This window comes from Gopherus flavomarginatus, chromosome 12 (assembly GCF_025201925.1).
Source record: "Gopherus flavomarginatus isolate rGopFla2 chromosome 12, rGopFla2.mat.asm, whole genome shotgun sequence".
NCBI lineage: Eukaryota > Metazoa > Chordata > Testudines > Testudinidae > Gopherus > Gopherus flavomarginatus.
In genome coordinates this window covers 39,794,852-39,813,080 of record NC_066628.1, presented here as the reverse complement: position 1 = coordinate 39,813,080, position 18,229 = coordinate 39,794,852, and the positions used below count along the sequence as shown (strand labels likewise).

The 18,229-nt window shown below is 42.0% G+C and overlaps 1 protein-coding gene across 4 annotated transcripts in view; it reads right to left on the bottom strand.

The window, feature by feature from the left end:
- ABCC3 (ATP binding cassette subfamily C member 3) overlaps nucleotides 1-18,229 on the bottom strand; it is an 80,213-nt gene that overhangs the window by 10,249 nt on the left and 51,735 nt on the right. For 3 of the 4 annotated variants that reach the window (XM_050920489.1, XM_050920491.1, XM_050920490.1), the window contains exons 13-25: nucleotides 17,193-17,339; nucleotides 16,706-16,793; nucleotides 15,530-15,596; nucleotides 13,490-13,616; nucleotides 12,899-13,075; nucleotides 11,328-11,495; nucleotides 10,280-10,463; nucleotides 8,995-9,100; nucleotides 8,096-8,246; nucleotides 6,401-6,608; nucleotides 5,462-5,772; nucleotides 4,161-4,360; nucleotides 3,931-4,057 (exon numbers count right to left, since the gene is read on the bottom strand). In XM_050920489.1, the coding sequence (XP_050776446.1) occupies nucleotides 3,931-4,057; nucleotides 4,161-4,360; nucleotides 5,462-5,772; nucleotides 6,401-6,608; nucleotides 8,096-8,246; nucleotides 8,995-9,100; nucleotides 10,280-10,463; nucleotides 11,328-11,495; nucleotides 12,899-13,075; nucleotides 13,490-13,616; nucleotides 15,530-15,596; nucleotides 16,706-16,793; nucleotides 17,193-17,339 (2,061 nt within the window). The other variant, XM_050920492.1, reaches the window with a different exon arrangement.

Sequence of the window (18,229 nt, the reverse complement as noted above, 5' to 3'; positions counted from 1 at the left end):
AAATTTAGGCAGCTAAACAGACGTTAGAAGTCTCAGTTGCTTCGTAGATTCCACATCTCTCTGTCTCTCAGATCCCTATCCCTAACATGGGAATACTACTTCATTTCTCCCTTCTATTGTCTGTCTACATATTTAGACTGCAAGCTTTTGGGGGCAGGGACTGTCTCTTACTGTGCATACATATAGTGCCTAGCACAACTGGGTCCTGACCTTAACTAGGAGCTCTAAGTGGTATCATAACGCAAGTAGTAATTACAGAGAAGTATACTGATCTTGGACAGTCTTCCACTGGAAGTGACCAGGATGGACTAGGTTTTCAAACAGTAGGGTCAAACCTACAGATCACCATTTTGCTTTGACTTTGCCAGTTAAATCTGCAGCATTTTGAGGAGCCTTGTATGCGAACATCTAACCTACTGCAATTCCTATGAGGCAATCAGAATGGAGATGTCTTGTATACTACAATTATCGGCAGGTTCTTGAAGGCCTTTCCCTGACTGTCTTAGCATCTGGATTGTCCCTTTTTAAGAAAAAAAGATCTGATCTAATTTTTTTTAGAAATCTTTGACTGATCCCCAGAGGATGGAAACCAAGATGGCTCTCTCCTGGCCCCCGATCATTCTTTCTTTCCCTTCACTTTTTTGTTCAATTGTCTTTTTTTCTGCTCTCCTCTTATTTTCAAGGAAAACATCCAATGAAATATAAATTAAGAGATGAAAGATTACAAGGGATAAGTATTTATTGGAGAGCAAGGCTGGTGCAGTGGTCAGGGTGTTGGCCTGGACTTGGAGGCCTGGGGTCAGTTCTCTGCTTTCCCACCGACTCCTTGTGTGACCTTAGGTGAGTCACTTTGTGTCTCTGTGCCTCAGTTTCCCATCTGTAAAACAGGGACAATATCACTGCCCTGTTTTATGGAGTACTGTGAGGATAAATACATTAAAGACTGTGTGGCACTCCGATACTACAGTAATAGGACCTACATAAGTACCTAAAATAGATAATTACTGCTTGTCTCTATTGGTATATATATAAATTCAGGATGTTTAAGATTCAGCTGGTACTATCACAGCACCTAGGGCTGTAATTCCATCATATCTGTGGTGGTGATTCAGTAAGTGACCTCCTTTCTTCTGAATCAGTATTGAACCAGCAGTATTAGTTTGCAGATGAGGCCTAAAAGTCCTGACCACTCATGGTCACTATAGATCCTATCGCAAGAGCAGGGGCATTAAGTCTGGTATCCTGCTCAAATTGGGAATTACAGTGTAGGTGGTGGTGATGGGGGATTAAAGAGGGGCAGTAGGGAACAACTAAATCATCTTGAGCCAATAAGTGGCCTCTGAGTCAGCAGTGTTCAGCCTGGAAGGACCTCCAGGGAGCCCCATACAAAAAAAAGCAACCATTCAGCACGTGTGCTACACCCTCCATAGCACCAAAGATGCACAGTGGGCTTGTCCTGGATCCCTCAAGCAAAGTCGGGCTGGGCACAAGGAACCACACTTGAAACTGGCTCCAGAGGTGGGTTCATCTGGCCTGGTGAAAATGTGGGAGTTCCTGGTAGGGGCAGAGGCTCTCTCTGTCTGCCTCAGTGAGCTGAAGATGTTATCAGTCGGATGGAGAACATGCAGCACTGCCCAGAGAGGATTTCTGCTACGTAGTCAGTGGTGGGCCACATCCCATATATCCCTGAACAGTGGCAAGTTTGGAATTTGCTGTATCTTGGTGATCAGATTGTTGGCTGCATTCTGACATCATATATTAGGTGGAGGAACATTGACTAGGACTGGTAACGAGTTTTGTTGGCTTCAATATGCTTCTGATAACTCTTAGGATATGATTAAGCTGCATGTCCACTAGGCTAGCATGGGCCAAGTTTATTCAAACTGGGACACAATATTTGCCAACTGAGTAGCAGAGGACAAGTCCCAAATTACGCAGTCTTTGCCTACTGACTTCCCAGAAGAACCCCAGAAGATTGTTCAGGAGACAGTTTCTGCTCTTGATATTTTTTTTAAATGACATTTGCGAGGTGGTATTTGTAGGTCAGTGGATGATCTAGGGTGACTAGGTACAGTGGCTTTAGACTGATGTTAAGCTCAAGCTGGCTCGGAGCATGGTGTACATGAAAACACGTTGATACGGTCTTTGATGTACTTGGTGTCAGTCTCCATTTCTTGCAATAGTCACCTATGTCAGTCACATCACTGTTCAGGTTCTCTTCAACCTTTTGGAAGTCACAGACCCTTGACGCCAAGCAGATACAGTCAGTGTCCTTGAGCTGCCCAGAGATGGTGTTCAGTAGGTCACCGGTGAACACATTAAATACAGTTGGTGCCAGCATTAAGCTTGGCAGGAGTCCGTTTTTCTGGAATCTCCAGATGCTGGTTTTGTGGCCCAGAGCCAGCTAAAAATGTCTGCCTCAGAGCCATCTGCTCAGTTGCTATGACAACTCATCTAGGAAGAACTCCTGCCGTCTGGTACAGCAGACCAATGTGCCAGATGGCGTCATCAAAAAAGACAGTTCCAGTTTTCTTCTTCTCTTGAAAAGTGTGACGTGGATGAAAATGGACAACCAGTGCTGACTTATTTTCCCAAGATGATGTAGTAGTTCTGATGATATCACTGGCAAAGCTGCAGGCTTTTCCTATTTTAATTGATTTCAGTGCTCTTCTATTTCTTCCCTCGAGAATGGCTGGAAGTTTTCACCTTGGGTTTGAGCTGTGGAGATTGCCTGTATTGATGCCACTCTTTTTTGATTTACACTTTTAATATTTTGTTTTTGGCCTGTTTTAGTGATGCTGGTCAGGTGTATGGCAACACTATTTGGAGAGACCTTCTACTGCCATGTATCTGGTGAGTTTTATGCCTGCTCCTCCTCTACCATCACTCCAGCATCCTTCCATCTATGACAAAAACTTTAATAACCACCATACCAGATGGACCTATAGAGAATCTCAACAAAATGAAATAGACCTTGCAAATTGGGCCTCCCACAACAAATTACACCTTCTTCATGGTCTTAAGCAACCAGCAACTTTTCACTCTGCCTGCTAGAACCAGGGCTACTCCCCGGATCTCAGTTGGGTCACTTCTGCTGGGACCACCCTCTACCAGCCACCTGCAAGGTCCTTGAAATTTCATCCACAGCAAGAATTCTCATCCAAATAAGGATTACCATATCTAGAGTGACCACTTGCCCAAGGTTACAGTGGAGCTACAGAAAGGCAGACAGGGACAATTACACTAAGCTCATCGATTAATATATAGTCTGTATCCTGCATAATAATTAAGTAGATCAAGCATACTCAAGAATTAGCAAAGTAAATCTTCAAGGCCACCACCAAATCCATCACCCTTGGCTGCCAAAAACCCTATACACCATGTCTGGACAAGGAATGTGCAGGTCTCCTTAAACAGTACCAAAAAGAAAATCTAGTGATTCAGAAATAGCCCGCTCCCTGAAGAGCCTGAATGCAGCCTGAAGAGCAAGCTGGGAAAATGCAGTCTCAGAAACAGGCATCTAGCAGGAGAGCCTGGATACTCATTAGGACATTCAGGAAGTACAGTCTATCCTGCCTACCTAAACTCTCAATGGACCTTCATCCGAATAAGATAATTTTCTTCCCTTCCTGTCTTAAACCATTGTGCACTGTTCCTGTGGGCTATTAAAGAACAACTGTAGTCCATCTTAAAGGTGACTACATTTCACTGGTGGGGGAAGCAAGTCCTATATACTGTATGCATTTGTGTAGCATTTGGGCACGTTTTAAGTACTGTCTATGTGTATGTAAGCTATTACTATTATAACCCTGAATAGCACTACTTACCTATTAACTCTGTCTTTTATGAGTGCTTATTAAACGTCGGTCATATAACAGTGCCCTGTATGACTTAATATTCAGCAACATCCCACAGCAAAATTATACACACCTGTAATGCGTAGGATACGGACAGTCCTACCAGGCCAGCATTCAGGCTGTTTTTACCTAACACAGCAAAGAGGGCAGCAAACAGGACAACAAAATTCCCTATTAATTCAATTCGAACACCCAGCCACCTGTTAAATGAGCAAACACAGGGGTAAATGATCACTTGGAAGATGATGGAAAGATATGCTTGCTTCAGCAAGAATGACATATAACATTTTGTGCTGGTTTTACCTGTTGGAAACAATGTTGGGAAAATAACTTTTCTGATTTTCATCCACTTTCAAGTCACTCAGGCATACAAAGGAATTTTCTCTCCTGTAGGCTCGGATAACACTGGCCCCTGTGATTGTTTCCGAAAAATGGGAATATATTGGGGATCTGCTAACAGATTCCAGGCGCTTTAACTGGCGAGAGGTAGCCACATAGAACCGCTGCCATCATTAAACACAAACACACAAAAGAAATATTAGTAATTTATGTGAACAAAGAAAATACCTGAAATAGTCCAGACGTTAATGCTAACGGTAGAGGACAATAGGGATTAACCACGGCTACTTAAATGAGAACAACAAGGCCGCTCTCAGAGTTTTCCATTGGCTTCAGTAGCCTTTGGATCAGGCCCTATTTGCCTCCACGTGTAACCAAGGAAAATGGCATCTCACTGCCAAAAAGTTGTGAACCTACCAAAAGATTCAGAACTGTACCCACAGACACAGCATACACAACGGCACTGCAGGCCTGCCCCAGAGCCCACCTACCGTGACTTTTTGCATGACTTAGAGGCCCCGCATGTAGGAGTCAGAAGGGAATTCAGTTTCCATGGCTCATTCATACATCCTAAGGCTAGAAAGGACCACTGTGGTCATCTAGCCTGATCTCCTGTATAACACAGGTCAGAGAATTTCACCCAGTTAACCCTGTAATGAAGCCCAATAATTTGTATGCAGTATCGCTGTAGCCATGTTGGTCCCAGGATATTAGAGACAAAGTGGTGAGGTAATATTTGGTATTAGACCAGCTTCTGTCAGTGAAAGAGGCAAGCTTTCAAGCTTACCCAGAGCTCTTCTTCAATCATTTATGTTAAACTAAATCTTTTCTTTCAGAAATACATCCAGTCCTGATCTGAAGACATCAAAAGAAGCAAAACCCAATACCTGCCTTGACAGTTCTTTGCAGTGGTTTAATCACTCACACCATTAGAAATTTGTGCCTTATTTCTAACTTGAATTTATCTTGTTTCAAATTCCAGCCATTGGTGGTTCTTTTGCCTTTTTCCACTAGATTAGCCCTTTAATGCCTGGTGTTTTCTCCCCATGAAGGTACTGATAACACCATAATCAAGTCATCTCCTGATCTTTTTCATAAGCTAAACAAAAGATTTAAAAAGACAAGTCTCCTGCCACTGCCCTGGGGAGGCTTTTACCAGTAATATCAGTGCAGGGATGATATGTTCCAAGCTCCTAAATTAAGTGCTCTAAACTAAAGAGTAGGAACAGTACCATAATGATCATCAGGTTGGCAGTCAGACATACCTGTACAAAGAAATATATAATTGCTAGAGGTATTATAACCACAGCAAAGAAGGGAGTGCTCGATATGATTACAAGCATAGTTGACACAGAGGTGAAAAAGGTTCCTAGGAACATCAGGATAGTGGGTGGTATCACTTCATCAATCACGTATATGTCCTTAGAGAAGCGGTTGATGATTCGGCCTGTGGGAGTTGTGTCGAAGAAAGACTGTGGGGTGTGAAACTTGTTCTCCAGCAGCGCAGCATGGAGTTTTCGGGCTGCGTTGATGCCACCCATCGCCAGGGTGAAGGAAGAGATCAGCACTAGCAGGCCTGTTATACGAAGAAGACATTTGCAGAGGTTTGTGAATATGCCATTCGCAAGATGCAGCTTTTGACTTTTACTGATCCAGCAGTTTTTATTGTGCCAGCAGACTTTTCTCATTACTACAGCAGGGCCCTACAGCCTTCAATCACGTTAGTCCCAGTATGTTCTGGTCACAGGTGATTTAACCGTTGACTTCAGTGAGATTACTTACAGGAGAAAGGTCTGCAGGATCCAGACAGCCAACCCTTATTATCTATAAAGACAGTCTCCCTCACCCTTCTACAAGTCCTCCACACAGTGCGCCTCAATCCTGACCTCTGCATCACCTCTACCATCCAGGAATTCACACCCTCCTGTACTTCTCAGGCCCCTTCCCTTCTCCCCTCTTTCTCAGTTTCCATCATTCTCCAGCTTTCTCAATCTTTCCTTCACTTCCACTATGCAGTCTTTGAAGTGTTGATTTGGACAAATTTTACTAGCTTTGTGGTGTTCTACTGCCCTTGCTCAGGTTACAGCGTTTTAGAAGCTTAGAGCTCCCCGTGGTTATTGTTATGCCTTTCCCAGTATGCCCTCTTTGCTCAGCGAGGGTGCATCTAAATATTTTAACTGTATTAATTGGAGAAACACTCGTACCTTGCAAGAGTCCCAGAGCAGCATATACTCCAACTCGCATGCTTGTGTTACGCTGAGTGCCGTTTATGACAGGTTCATTGGTCCAGTCACTGAGCCATATGTTGGCCCCAATTGCAGCAGCATTTTGACAGCCATACAGGAAGCACGTAACTAAAGAAGTCACGAGGCCAACAGCCTTCATGTACTGCCAGAACACTGTCAGCTTTACCTGTAAATGTGTAAAGCACAATATATTTACAAAGTACATTCAGTTGCTGTCTGGAGTTCACAGAAATAACAAGAGTGACCAGAGTGAAAGCTCTCCAGTAGATGGCCCAGTAAACAGGAAATTGCCAAAAATACTAGAGTGACATTTATCTGACTGAGCTCAGCATCCGGGTCGCAGCTTTAAAACAGGTAGTTCTGTTGCATCTCTACTGAGAGTCAATGGTGATTGCTGTGAAATATTCAGGTCTCTTTTCTCTTTTCCAACTAACTGTATTTTATTACAATGTTTAAAGATACAGGGTGAAAGGTGGCAGAGCAGAGCTAAGGGCTATAGAAGGCAAAGGTCAAGATTTTCAGGAGTGAGCAGTGATTTGGGGTGATTTACCGAAGTGCTGAAAAAATCAGGTCTCTTTACCACATCTCAGGTTGGGCACCCAACACTCATGAGTCACTTTTGAAAGTCTTGGCCAAAAGTTCGAGGGGAAAAAAAAAATCACACAAAGGCACTTGAACAAAAGAAACATGTGAAGAAAAATAACAGGGTAAAACTTCTATCTCCAAGTTAACAACTCTGGCTCAAAAAGTCATTATTGTGGGAAGGGACAGAGGGCCCTAATGAAAGCTCTAAAAGAATATAAGGGGAGATTATTAGATGCACAAATCCCATTGATTTAGGTGCTTTTCAAAAGCTCAAAGAAAATTGACACCACCAACAAATAATGCTTAACCAACAGCTCCCCTGATGTCTGAGACACTGAGCATCTACAACATTTAATGTGTAGAAAATACTCTCACTGTTGCTCAGTTGTGTGACAATCTAAGACCCCTCTATGGGGATACAAACGTCCTGGTTATTTTCATTACATTTTCTTTCTTTCCTGTGCTCAGTCTTCTCAATCACCTCCATCCCCAATTTAATCCATCATCCTTCAATATATCACAGTTACTCTTACAAGACAGATCTGCAATACATACTTGTCTCAACATTGGTGTGTAACACAAATCTCTCTCAAATGGTAACAGAAGCTAAAATTTAAATTAAAATAAACACGCATTCACATGGCATGCAGTTGGCCCATAGAATTTGCTGCTGCAGGTGGTGAGAATCAAATCCTACAGCTGGATTTAAAAAGGGTTTGATCACTTTGAAATGAACAACATTTAGACCTGTGCTGTGTGAAGTTGGAGTGATCAAACATCATGCTTCAGGGCACAAGATGCTCACAGCAGGACCAGGAAGAAATTCTCTCTCCTAAATATATAGCATAGGCCAGGTGCAGAAGTTGCTGGAAGGACCCTAGATTTAAAGCAGCAGCAGCCTACTCCAGTAGGACAAATGCTATAGTTTGGCTTTTGCAATGCCAATGTCTATATGTTCAATGAAACATTAATAGAAGAGCTTTTTATATATGTAATAAAAAGTGACTTTTTATAATTGGAGAAAAATAAGGAAAAAAAAAACAACAAAAACAACCAACAACCCCCTACCGTTCCTGTTTCGCTGGTTTCTGCCTGAATGAGCTTCTCAGTGGGAATTTTTTGTGGTTGAGGCGGCTCTGCAGACTTCTTTTCACACACTCTTCTTCTTGCGGACATCTTCTTGGGACATTCTCCCTCTGAAGATATCACACTAATTTGCCTAGTTGAAACGATGGATTTATTAGCAGAGAGGAGGCATAGCATAGCGGTTCAAACACAGGACTGGGCACAGCTCCCAGCTCTGCCCCTGACTCCCTCTGAGACTTGTGGGCCTGGGTAGCCCAAGGTCAGAGACATAAATCCATAGTTAGACACCTACTTATATGGTCTCATTTTCAGAGGCGTTGAGAAGACAATTCCTATAAAAGTTGATGGAAGTTACAAGTGCTCAGCACGTCTAAAAATCAGATGGAATATTTAGGTGCCTAATTTTAAGGCTAACATTTTGAAACTCAGGTGCCTAATCTCTCTCTTCTTCTGTTTCCACACATGTAAAATGCAGCTAACATCCATTAATGCTTTTAAAGAGTTCCGAGATACTCTGATGAAAGGTGCTATTGCAAAGGCATATTATTAATCTAACTGGCAGCAGATCGAAGCTGTGTGTGTAAATATTCATGGCAGCACCATCTGAAAACTACATCCTTGCTCATATTAATACACTTCTCATGAACTGGTTCATAGGAGTACAGGTTTTGTCCCCTGTACTATATGTTATAATTTTAAATTGAAAGGACACAGGAGGCTTTAATACAAAGAGGAAACTAAAGTCTATGCTGAAAGATACAGAGTACAGTGGGGTCAGACTGGAGAGCAAAATTAATTAGCTGCTCGTGTTAAAGACGGGCTCCTTAAAACGTGTTTCAGCCCAGCTGAAGGCTTCATTCACAAGAGGACATCAGGCCTACCTAAGGAACTGCTTGCGGACCTCATTTGTCACAGGCTCATTATCTGCCAGATCAGTGTGGTTGCTGAGTGTATCTTCAGCGAGCAAGACCTCTTCATCCTCCAGCACTGTAATAAAAGATTGCATTTTAGCTGTCTGCTGAGGGCAGCTTATAGGAAACTGGTGTCAAAAGCCAGAGGCAAATACGCTAGTTGGAGATAAGCGTTATGAAGCTCACAGTGGCTTTGGAAGTCTGTTTGAGATTGCAGTGCCGCATACTTGCGGGGAGCTAGTGCGTTCGGTAACTTTTGCTATTCTGGAGAAAAGTGTGATCCAAACACAGAACTGGCAGCAAGGTGCTCCTGATTTCTAAAGCTAACTTTGACACCAACTCCCTCTGCAACTTGGCTGATTCACATCCTCTCTATGCCTCTGTCTCCCCACAATGCTCCCATCTCACAGAGCTGTTGTGAAGATTAATGTTGGCAAAGCACTTTGGAAGCTATGTGCCGTAAGTGCTAAGTAGTATTGTAATTATATCTGATCAAACTCATGAGCAGAACCTGCCCTGACGTCCCATTATCTTGGGATGAAGGATTGAGAGTCTAGGAAGCTGCTGTAAATGTCTATTATTGCTAGCAGAGGTTGTGTACAACCTCTGGCATCTTGTTTGTCAGGACACACGCTTCTGCAGCCAAACTTTATGGGAATACAGCCGTACACAGGAAACATTTGCCAAAATACTTTCATCTTCCACCATCTAATCAGGGACAAATTAGGCCTAGAAGAAATCCAGATTAAAATGACATGTGTTTCATGCTATGTAACAGAGATACTGTGCTCTGGGTACCCGCTTGGAAAAACAGAGTCCAAAGGGCACTACGTTTTCCCACTGATCCTGTCTTTGCCAACTGTAAAAAGGATTTCTCTGTATTAAAAACACCGAGGGAAAGTAATTTCTTACATTATCTTATAAAACAAGTACTTAGCCTCAGGCAGATTGGGTAAATCCTTTTGCAAGAGGAAAGAAATATGTTTGCTTACTTAAACTTCAGTATTACTAACTTGCATTCAGTACACAGGATGGGTTAACTTACACTATGCCAGCTTACTAAGCATAAAAAAAAACCCCTCGCAGTACATAACATTTTCATTACTAGCTAGAAGATAAAAAGGGAATCTAAGGCTGGACTATTACATTTCCCTACAGGCATGTATTGCAGGAGCAGGTAACATTTATATATAGGGAAATTCATGACCTAACTGATACAAAAGCTATGATTCAAGACAAATAAGAACTGCTGTACTTGTTAGCTCATCCTCTTCTACGTCTTCATCAGGTGCATAATTTCGAAGAAATTCTGCAAAAGCCCCATTTTGCTTCAAAAGCTCTTGGTAGGATCCCATTTCCGAGATTTTGCCATCCACAAGGACCACAATATGGTCCACCTGAGGCAGAAAGGTGATGCCATGGGTCACTAGCATTCGGGTCTGTATGGGAGAATGAAACAAGTCAGTGCTACCAAGCTGCCTCTGGGGTGGAACGCTGCAGCTGTTTAACAACACACAACAATCACTATGTAACATTTTTAGGATAAAAAGTGACTGTCGGATAAGGGTGAAATATCAAGGGGAATTTAGACAAAATGTAGTGGAATTTGGCTAGGACAGTAGGTGTAAAACCCCTGACTCTTGCGAAGAGGATTAAAGGAATATTTAATGGCGATGAGGCCTTGGCTTTAAAAATGGTAGCAGCCCACTAACACCACAGTGGGGAACTAGCTCTGTGCAGACTTCGCGACAAATGCCAATTGCTGAATCATCAAGGCCGCTTCCTGTAAGACTGTTTTTCTTGCGGTCTCCCCTCTGAGCTCTGACATAGCTCAATGCTGCATATGAGATCTGACAAGACCCTGAATCAGCAACATTTAGGCAACAGAATACCACAGAGTTCTGTAGAAACGCTAAGTGGTTCACAACATTCCCCCCACTTAGTACTGTTGCTTGTCACTGTCCTGGGGCAGCTCAAAGGACGGGACTGCTCTAAATTCCTCCATATATTCTGATTTCAGCAGTGTTAGGTGTCAGTTTCCATGGGAGAACAAGTTTCCACAGGACTTGAAGAAAAACTCTCCAGGCTTAAGAGCTTTTCACATCCCCACCCTTGGGCATGTCAGAACAATAGCTCTTGACTGAGAATCTGGCAGTGGCACCTTTTCCAAAAGAACAAGGAAATGAAGAGATCAGGGAGCTATTCAGAACTCAACTCCCAGTGTTAAAATAGCAGGCCAGTTAACCTCAGATAGTTCTGGATTGCGTGTGTGTCTAGAAAAGAGAATCCAAGCACAGGCTTACTTTTCCTTTAAGTGCCCCTTCTGGTCCAATAACATTGTCAAAGATGTGCTTAGCAACGTGGGAATCCACAGCTGAAAGAGGGTCATCTAACAGGTACACATCAGCGTCACTGAACACAGCGCGGGCAATGCTCACTCTCTGCCTTTGGCCACCCGAGAGGTTGATGCCCTGCAAGGTGGAAGGAGAGGACAAAATACAATCACCTACAATACAATTTAATCCAAGCAATAGCAGGGACATCCTTACGGCTCACAAGCACTCAGATGCTACGGTGATGGGCACAGTAGAAGAGCCTGAATAGAATAGCACAGGTAGAGTTGAAGGTGGAAACGGAACTCTAATAAAGCTGCTTGTGCATGCACTGCTATCTGAAAGGAAAGAATTTGGCAACTTACAAATGGAAAATTCTCTGTAGCAACTTACAAGAGCCCTGGAACCAAATGAATTCTTAAACGGGGCTGCTAAAAATCAAAACCCAAATCTGTCAAATGAGACACAAGACACAAAACACACATTCAAAGCAAGATTCAGCTGAAACGGTAATGTTTTGCCACATTGTTCCTGCTTTCCATGTGATTCAATATATCCACTCACGTTCACACCACAGTGCCCACGGTGTCATGAAACTTGTGAGCCTTTGCAAAACCATCTTTAGTTTGGGAAACAGTTGTGTAACAAGCTGATTTCTATTTTGAATATGGAGTTAGGAGAGGATCCTATACCATGCTTGGTGTGAGTTGTATCACATTCCCGCCACGTGGGGGAGCATGGATTCTGCAACTGCCATGGACAGGTTTCAAAGTAGCAGCCGTGTTAGTCTGTATCCACAAAAAGAACAGGAGTACTTGTGGCACCTTAGAGACTAACAAATTTATTTCAGCATGAGCTTTCGTGAGCTACAGCTCACTTCTTCGGACACAGACAGGAGATATTTATACATACAGAGAACATGAAAAGGTGGAAGTATGCATACCAACAGGAAGATTCTAATCAATTGAGATGAGCTAACATCAGCAGAAGAAAAAAACTTTTGAAGTGATAATTAAGATGACCCATAGAAGATGTGAGGAGAGCTTAACATAGGGAAATAGATTCAATTAGTGTAATGACCCAACCATTCCCAGTCTCTGTTTAGGCCTGAGTTAATTGTATCTAATTTGCATATTAATTCAAGTTCAGCAGTCTCTCTTTGGAGTCTGTTTTTTAATGTTTTTGTTGCAAAATTGCCACCTTCAAGTCTGTCACTGAGTGGTTAGAGAGGCTGAAGTGTTCTCCCACTGGTTCTCCCATGGACAGAATTCCTTATCACACTCAGAACTTGATTGGGTGTAGAGGATGCTTCCTATCTCACAAGATCAGGTCTATGATCCCCAGTCAGCAAAGCACTTCAACATGCACTTAAAGTTAAGCCCATACTTAAGAGCTTTCTTTAATAGGATGGACTTAAACATAAGCTTAAAGTTAAGCATCTGCTTAAAAACTTTGCTGGATCAAGGTCTAAATATAAAGCATTATTTCTATCACACAAACAGAGCAGGCATCATCATGCATGTTGTGGGTAATGGCCCTACCTTCTCTCCTATCTCAGTATGATCTCCCCCTGGAAGTACTTCAAGGTCAGTTTTTAAAGCACAGGCCTCCAAGACATTTTGGTACTTCTGTTCATTATGTTGTTGGCCAAACAAAATATTATCTTTCAGGGTGGCATTCTGAATCCAGGCTTGTTGTGGAACATAAGCAACAGATCCCTAAAATGAAAAAAAACCAAACTTCTGTGATTTACTATTCATTGTGAAATGGATTTACCTTTAATGAACTGTGATTTACAATTACAGAGCTAATTCAAATCTATATATAATAGGCACATACATAGTCACACACTAGAGTACATATGTACTGTACATACTCGTGCACTAATTGCTGATGTACAGTAGAAATCTTAGGAAAAACCACACCTGTTTAATTTAATCAAACATAATGAGCAAAACCCAAACAAGCATCCAGAGAAGTTGGTAAAAGAACAGACATCCCTGAATTCTCTGCCCAAGCTGACGTATATATTCATACGCTATGTATATATAAACAAGTCACTATGTGCGTGTATATAATATGCTAGGTGTGTTAATACATTATTTTGAAGTACCATCGTATCTAGAACCCACCTTCACTGCCACATGTCCTTCAAGCTTTTCCATTTCACCAAGAAGAGCTGATACCAGTGAAGACTTCCCACAGCCAACATGGCCAACAACAGCAACCAAGGAACCACTGGGGACCAGCAAATTTATACTGTGGAGGAAATAGGCTGAAAATTAATTAAACGTTAGTTTACTAAAGACATTACAGCTCCTTTAGTCAGGTCTGATGTATGCACTGACAATCCTCCCTACCTCAGCAAATGCACATAAAACGAGACAGTAAATGTAGCTGGGTTGTTGGTTCCCCCCCACCACTTCTTTTTAAGCCTGCTTATTATGAGTATTATTTGTACTGCAGTAGCACACTGGAGCCTCACTTATGATTCAGGACAATTTCCTCATTACCCTCACAGTATGTGTAACCTACACACCTCCTGGGTGTGGTGTTGCGTCCCATCTAGTGGCACTGAGACCACTTAGACAGATTAATGAGTGTGCTGCTCTACAGCCAGCTGGCTTTTAGCTCATGCAGTAGAGGCTCATGCACTAAGCTCCAGAGGTCCCAGGTTCGATCCTGCCGATGACTGGGGTCTGTCAGTGTTACATATGCACCAAATTCACTGAGAGTATCAGGAGAGTTGGTAGCAATGCCTATAGATAAGGAGGACCTATACTTTCCATTATAAGACCCTGTTTTCAAATTATATCAGTTTATTGGGTTACAAAGGGTTAATAACCTTTTTGGAAGGAATCAGATGATCTCAGGGCCTTTCTCAGTAACACCACCTGCCTGGAAATGTTGAAGGATTAAGTGCCTTGTTTAAACCATTTAACTAAAATATTTATAGTGCTAGTAAATAGAATTGATAATGACATGACAGGGGAAAGCAAAAACCCTTCCAAATATAGTCATCTTTTTTTTTAAAATGGTCTAAAGTCTTGATTCAGGTCCTAATCCTCTTGCAGATCTGTATGATCAAATCCCTCTACCTTTACATAGCCCCTCTGAAGTCAATGCCAGCCCCATATGCACAGAACTAGACACAGAATTGGGACCAGAGCCATTCCTCAGACTCCTTTCATTACCTACAGTAGCTTTTCATATGTAGCCAGTCTTTCAAAAAAGCATTCAAAGCAGGATTGACCACCAAAATTCAAAACCTTTCCTCACTATCTTCCATATCCAGTAGCATATTCCCCTCACCAGAATTTTAAGGGACAGTGATTTTGGTGGCTAATAATTCTAGTTACAGCTGCATGGATCTTTCAGAATGAAACCCCAGAACAGGGAAGTTCCCCTGGTTTCAGATTTTGTTACAAAACACAGGCTGTCTTAGTTGAGTTTTGTGAGCTTCTTGCAGAACCTGAGTTTTTCAAGCAGGTCAGAGCCATGTCAAAGTTTCTATTTATGCTACAGTGTGCTAAATGTGTTATAAATGCTTGAGTGCCTTTGATTTTGACCTGAAACTAGGCAATATGTGCAACTTTTTAGCCACAATTAGATTTGACTTTGTTCAAACAGGGGGTCAAACCAAAACTGGGAGGCTGGGGGAGAAGGCTGCAAACAGAGGTTCTCAAAAAGACCCTGAGATACCACAGTGATGAGTATGACACAAAATCCTTAACAGAACAGAAAAAGTGTTCTTATGTCCATGAACTAAAGTCTTCAAGGCCCAACATGTACATCTCAACTCTTTTAATAGCACTACTAGCAGACCATTAGATAATCTGATTTTCCCAGTCAAGAGATTGGGCCAGTAAATATGTATTATCTACATTAGAAATTAATTTACTCCATCTGTCCCTACCTATGATATGCCAGTCACTGCAGTTTCTAGGCTCTGTAATATTTAGACTTTGTACAGCACAATAATATGGGACAAGCAAACTGGTCTGATGTTAAAAAAACTAAGACGTGTGCAGGAGATCGGATAATATAACTTTGTAACAATGAAACAAAAAGCACTATTGGTTTAAAATTAAACAACCTTGAAACTGATTTCAACAAACAGAACAGAGAGAGGCAGATAGATGCTGTACTGGAATTGTATAAAGAAATCTTACTCTTTCAGAGATGGCTTGAGCTCCTTTGCCCAGCTGAATGTCCCATTTGTTACAGTGATGGCATAGCCTGTACAACAGAACATAATAGAGAGGGTGGGAAAAGTGTTGTGCATAATGGTGCTGAATGAGGCCTTTCTTCTGAAAAGGGAGAACAGTTGGAGGACATTTATTTATACAACACTATGGAAGTTCTGTGTTCAGTTCCATTCCCTTTTCTCTTGGCATGCGAAGTAACATTTGTGATCTGCTTAGTCACAGGGGAACACTGTTCAGAGTAAGTGAAATCACAGAACTGAGACATGAGAAAGATGTTTATCTCCCTGCCCCGGCAGGACTGGTCCCTAGAGCAGCTTATCACCTGAATTGCCCAGTACAATTTTCAACATCCCTCTGTGATAATTATAACACATCACTCAAGGGACTACTTCATAGTCAGTAAAAGGTTGGCAGTTTGCTGGGGAGGTCCATGTACAAGTTTAGGCCTTCCTCTGAACGGCTCCATATTGCTGACCTAACAAGATACAGATCATCAGGCTTTATGCACCTCCTTGTGGAACGGTAGGCATGTAATAGTAATCACGTGGCAGCTGCCTTGCATCTCCTGCCCTCTTAGAATCTTGAAGACAAAAGCTTTAAATCAAAAAGCAGCAAGGATGCGTTACAGGAGAACACTTCATAAATCTTATGAGATCAGACCGTTTTCCGACTGAAATTGGGATCTTGTGCCTCTGGCAGTGGCCAACAGAAGCGACCACCAAGCAACCTTCCCTGCCTCCCAAAACCTGCATATCATCCCTATGCATTTATGCAATGCCAAACATGGCCCTGCCTGGCCCCTGATGATCAGCTGATGCCCCAAAGCATGATACGCTGTTAGTATCCATTACATTACAAATACAGACTCAAATACAGAGCATTTTAAAAGAACAGCTCATGCCTCACGAATACAGCCAGAAACCTTGGTAGTTTCCACATTGTCCCGAGGGCAAACAAGCATTTTCCAGGAAAGGACTTCCTTTCTGAATTCACTGGCATTATTATTAATTGATTCTTATGTAATCCAGGTAGCCTATTGATAAATATTGCAAGTTTGGGGTTTTCTATGCATTCTCCCTCTCCAAAGCCACATAGGCACACACATGCACACCCCCATCATCCACACCATCTCCTCTTTACCTGGAGTAACCACCTTGGTTTCCACACAATTTGGATCAAGCTCTTCGTGACTCAGGAACTGCTGAATTCTCTTCAGGGAAACACTTGTCTAACAAAAAAGGGGAGGCATTATTTCATAGTTCTAAAATGAGAAACTAGTCTCCTTCCTGTCAGGAGGGAACCAGGCTCATGCTTTTACCATGTGGAGTTCATGAACCATGACTCATTCCTTCCCTGGGATAGGTTGTAGCCCAAACATCAAGATCTGAGCTGTGTCATTTTTGAGATAAAGTAAATTTGCTTAAGTGAAGCAAAACTCACACGAAATGTCACAAAACCCAGGCTCACTCACAAGCAGCGAGGCTGCTAACAGTGCAGTGCTACTAAAAGAACATTGAAAAGAGTATGGGAGACACCTTGAATTGTCATATTTCACAGTCCAGTTTAAAATCAAGAGATACCATTGTTTTTTGCATTTGAAGCGAATGATGAACAAGACCTTCCTTACCTGTGCAAGGTTGCTAATGACCTGTGGAAGCATGTTGAGTGGAAATCGTAGGATATTAAACAAGGAGAGGGAGACAAAGGCTTTCTCTGCATCCAGAATATTGTTTTCATCCACACTGACGTATACTGCAAATGTGGTCAGCGCAACCTGAAAGCCAGAAAGTGCATTTGATCAAAAAAAAGCCCTCTTGATTTGTTAAGAGCATTCAGGCCTAACTGATAGAGTTAGAAATAAAATCATTGGAATCAGAACTAGACCAATTCACTACTGCTTTTTATCTTTTCAGATATCAAATCCCAATGTGCTTTAAAAGACACACCATTGTGCCGCACAAATGATGCTAATGATTACCAAAGTCTACAGAACAAGACTATTTGCTGATTATTGTTGATTATATTTCACTGAAAGTTGAGATTTAAAGGTGAACTGCAATGCTCTTGTGAGTACATAAAAGTTTAGGGTGTACTTATTAGGGTGTGGTTTGTGCTCTGGGGAAAGTTCAGGTCACTTTCTTGTTCCTTCCTCTCCAGTTTGTCCACTGTTAACTTCAGTATCACTGGTCATTGGAGGCTAACCACAAAAATGTAAACCAAGGAGTCTTGGCAGGAAATCAAAGGAGAAACCCATTTTCTAGTAAGTCAAGAAGGAATTTCTTAGTATTTACTGCATAAGATACTTGGCTTCTATTCCCAACTATGCCACTGACTCTGTGTAACCATGTGCACCCCTCTATAAAATAGGGACAATAATATTTATCACTCACAAAATAGCTGCAATCACACACAACATGCTAGTGGGGACCAGTGATGAGAATGCATGAGATTTACAGCTAAATCGAAGGGAATTTAACAGGAAAGTCTGAGAGGGAGGAAAGAATGTGGTTCTTCATCTGCTCCCAGTGTCTGTGTCTATGTCATACAAAGGCATAGTGAGGAGAATCGCTCAGGAACTTTGAGACAAAATATTTTTTCATCAGAAAATGCCAATGCAAAACCAACCTTTTCCCCCAAACAATTTCATGAAAAAGTTTCCCGTTA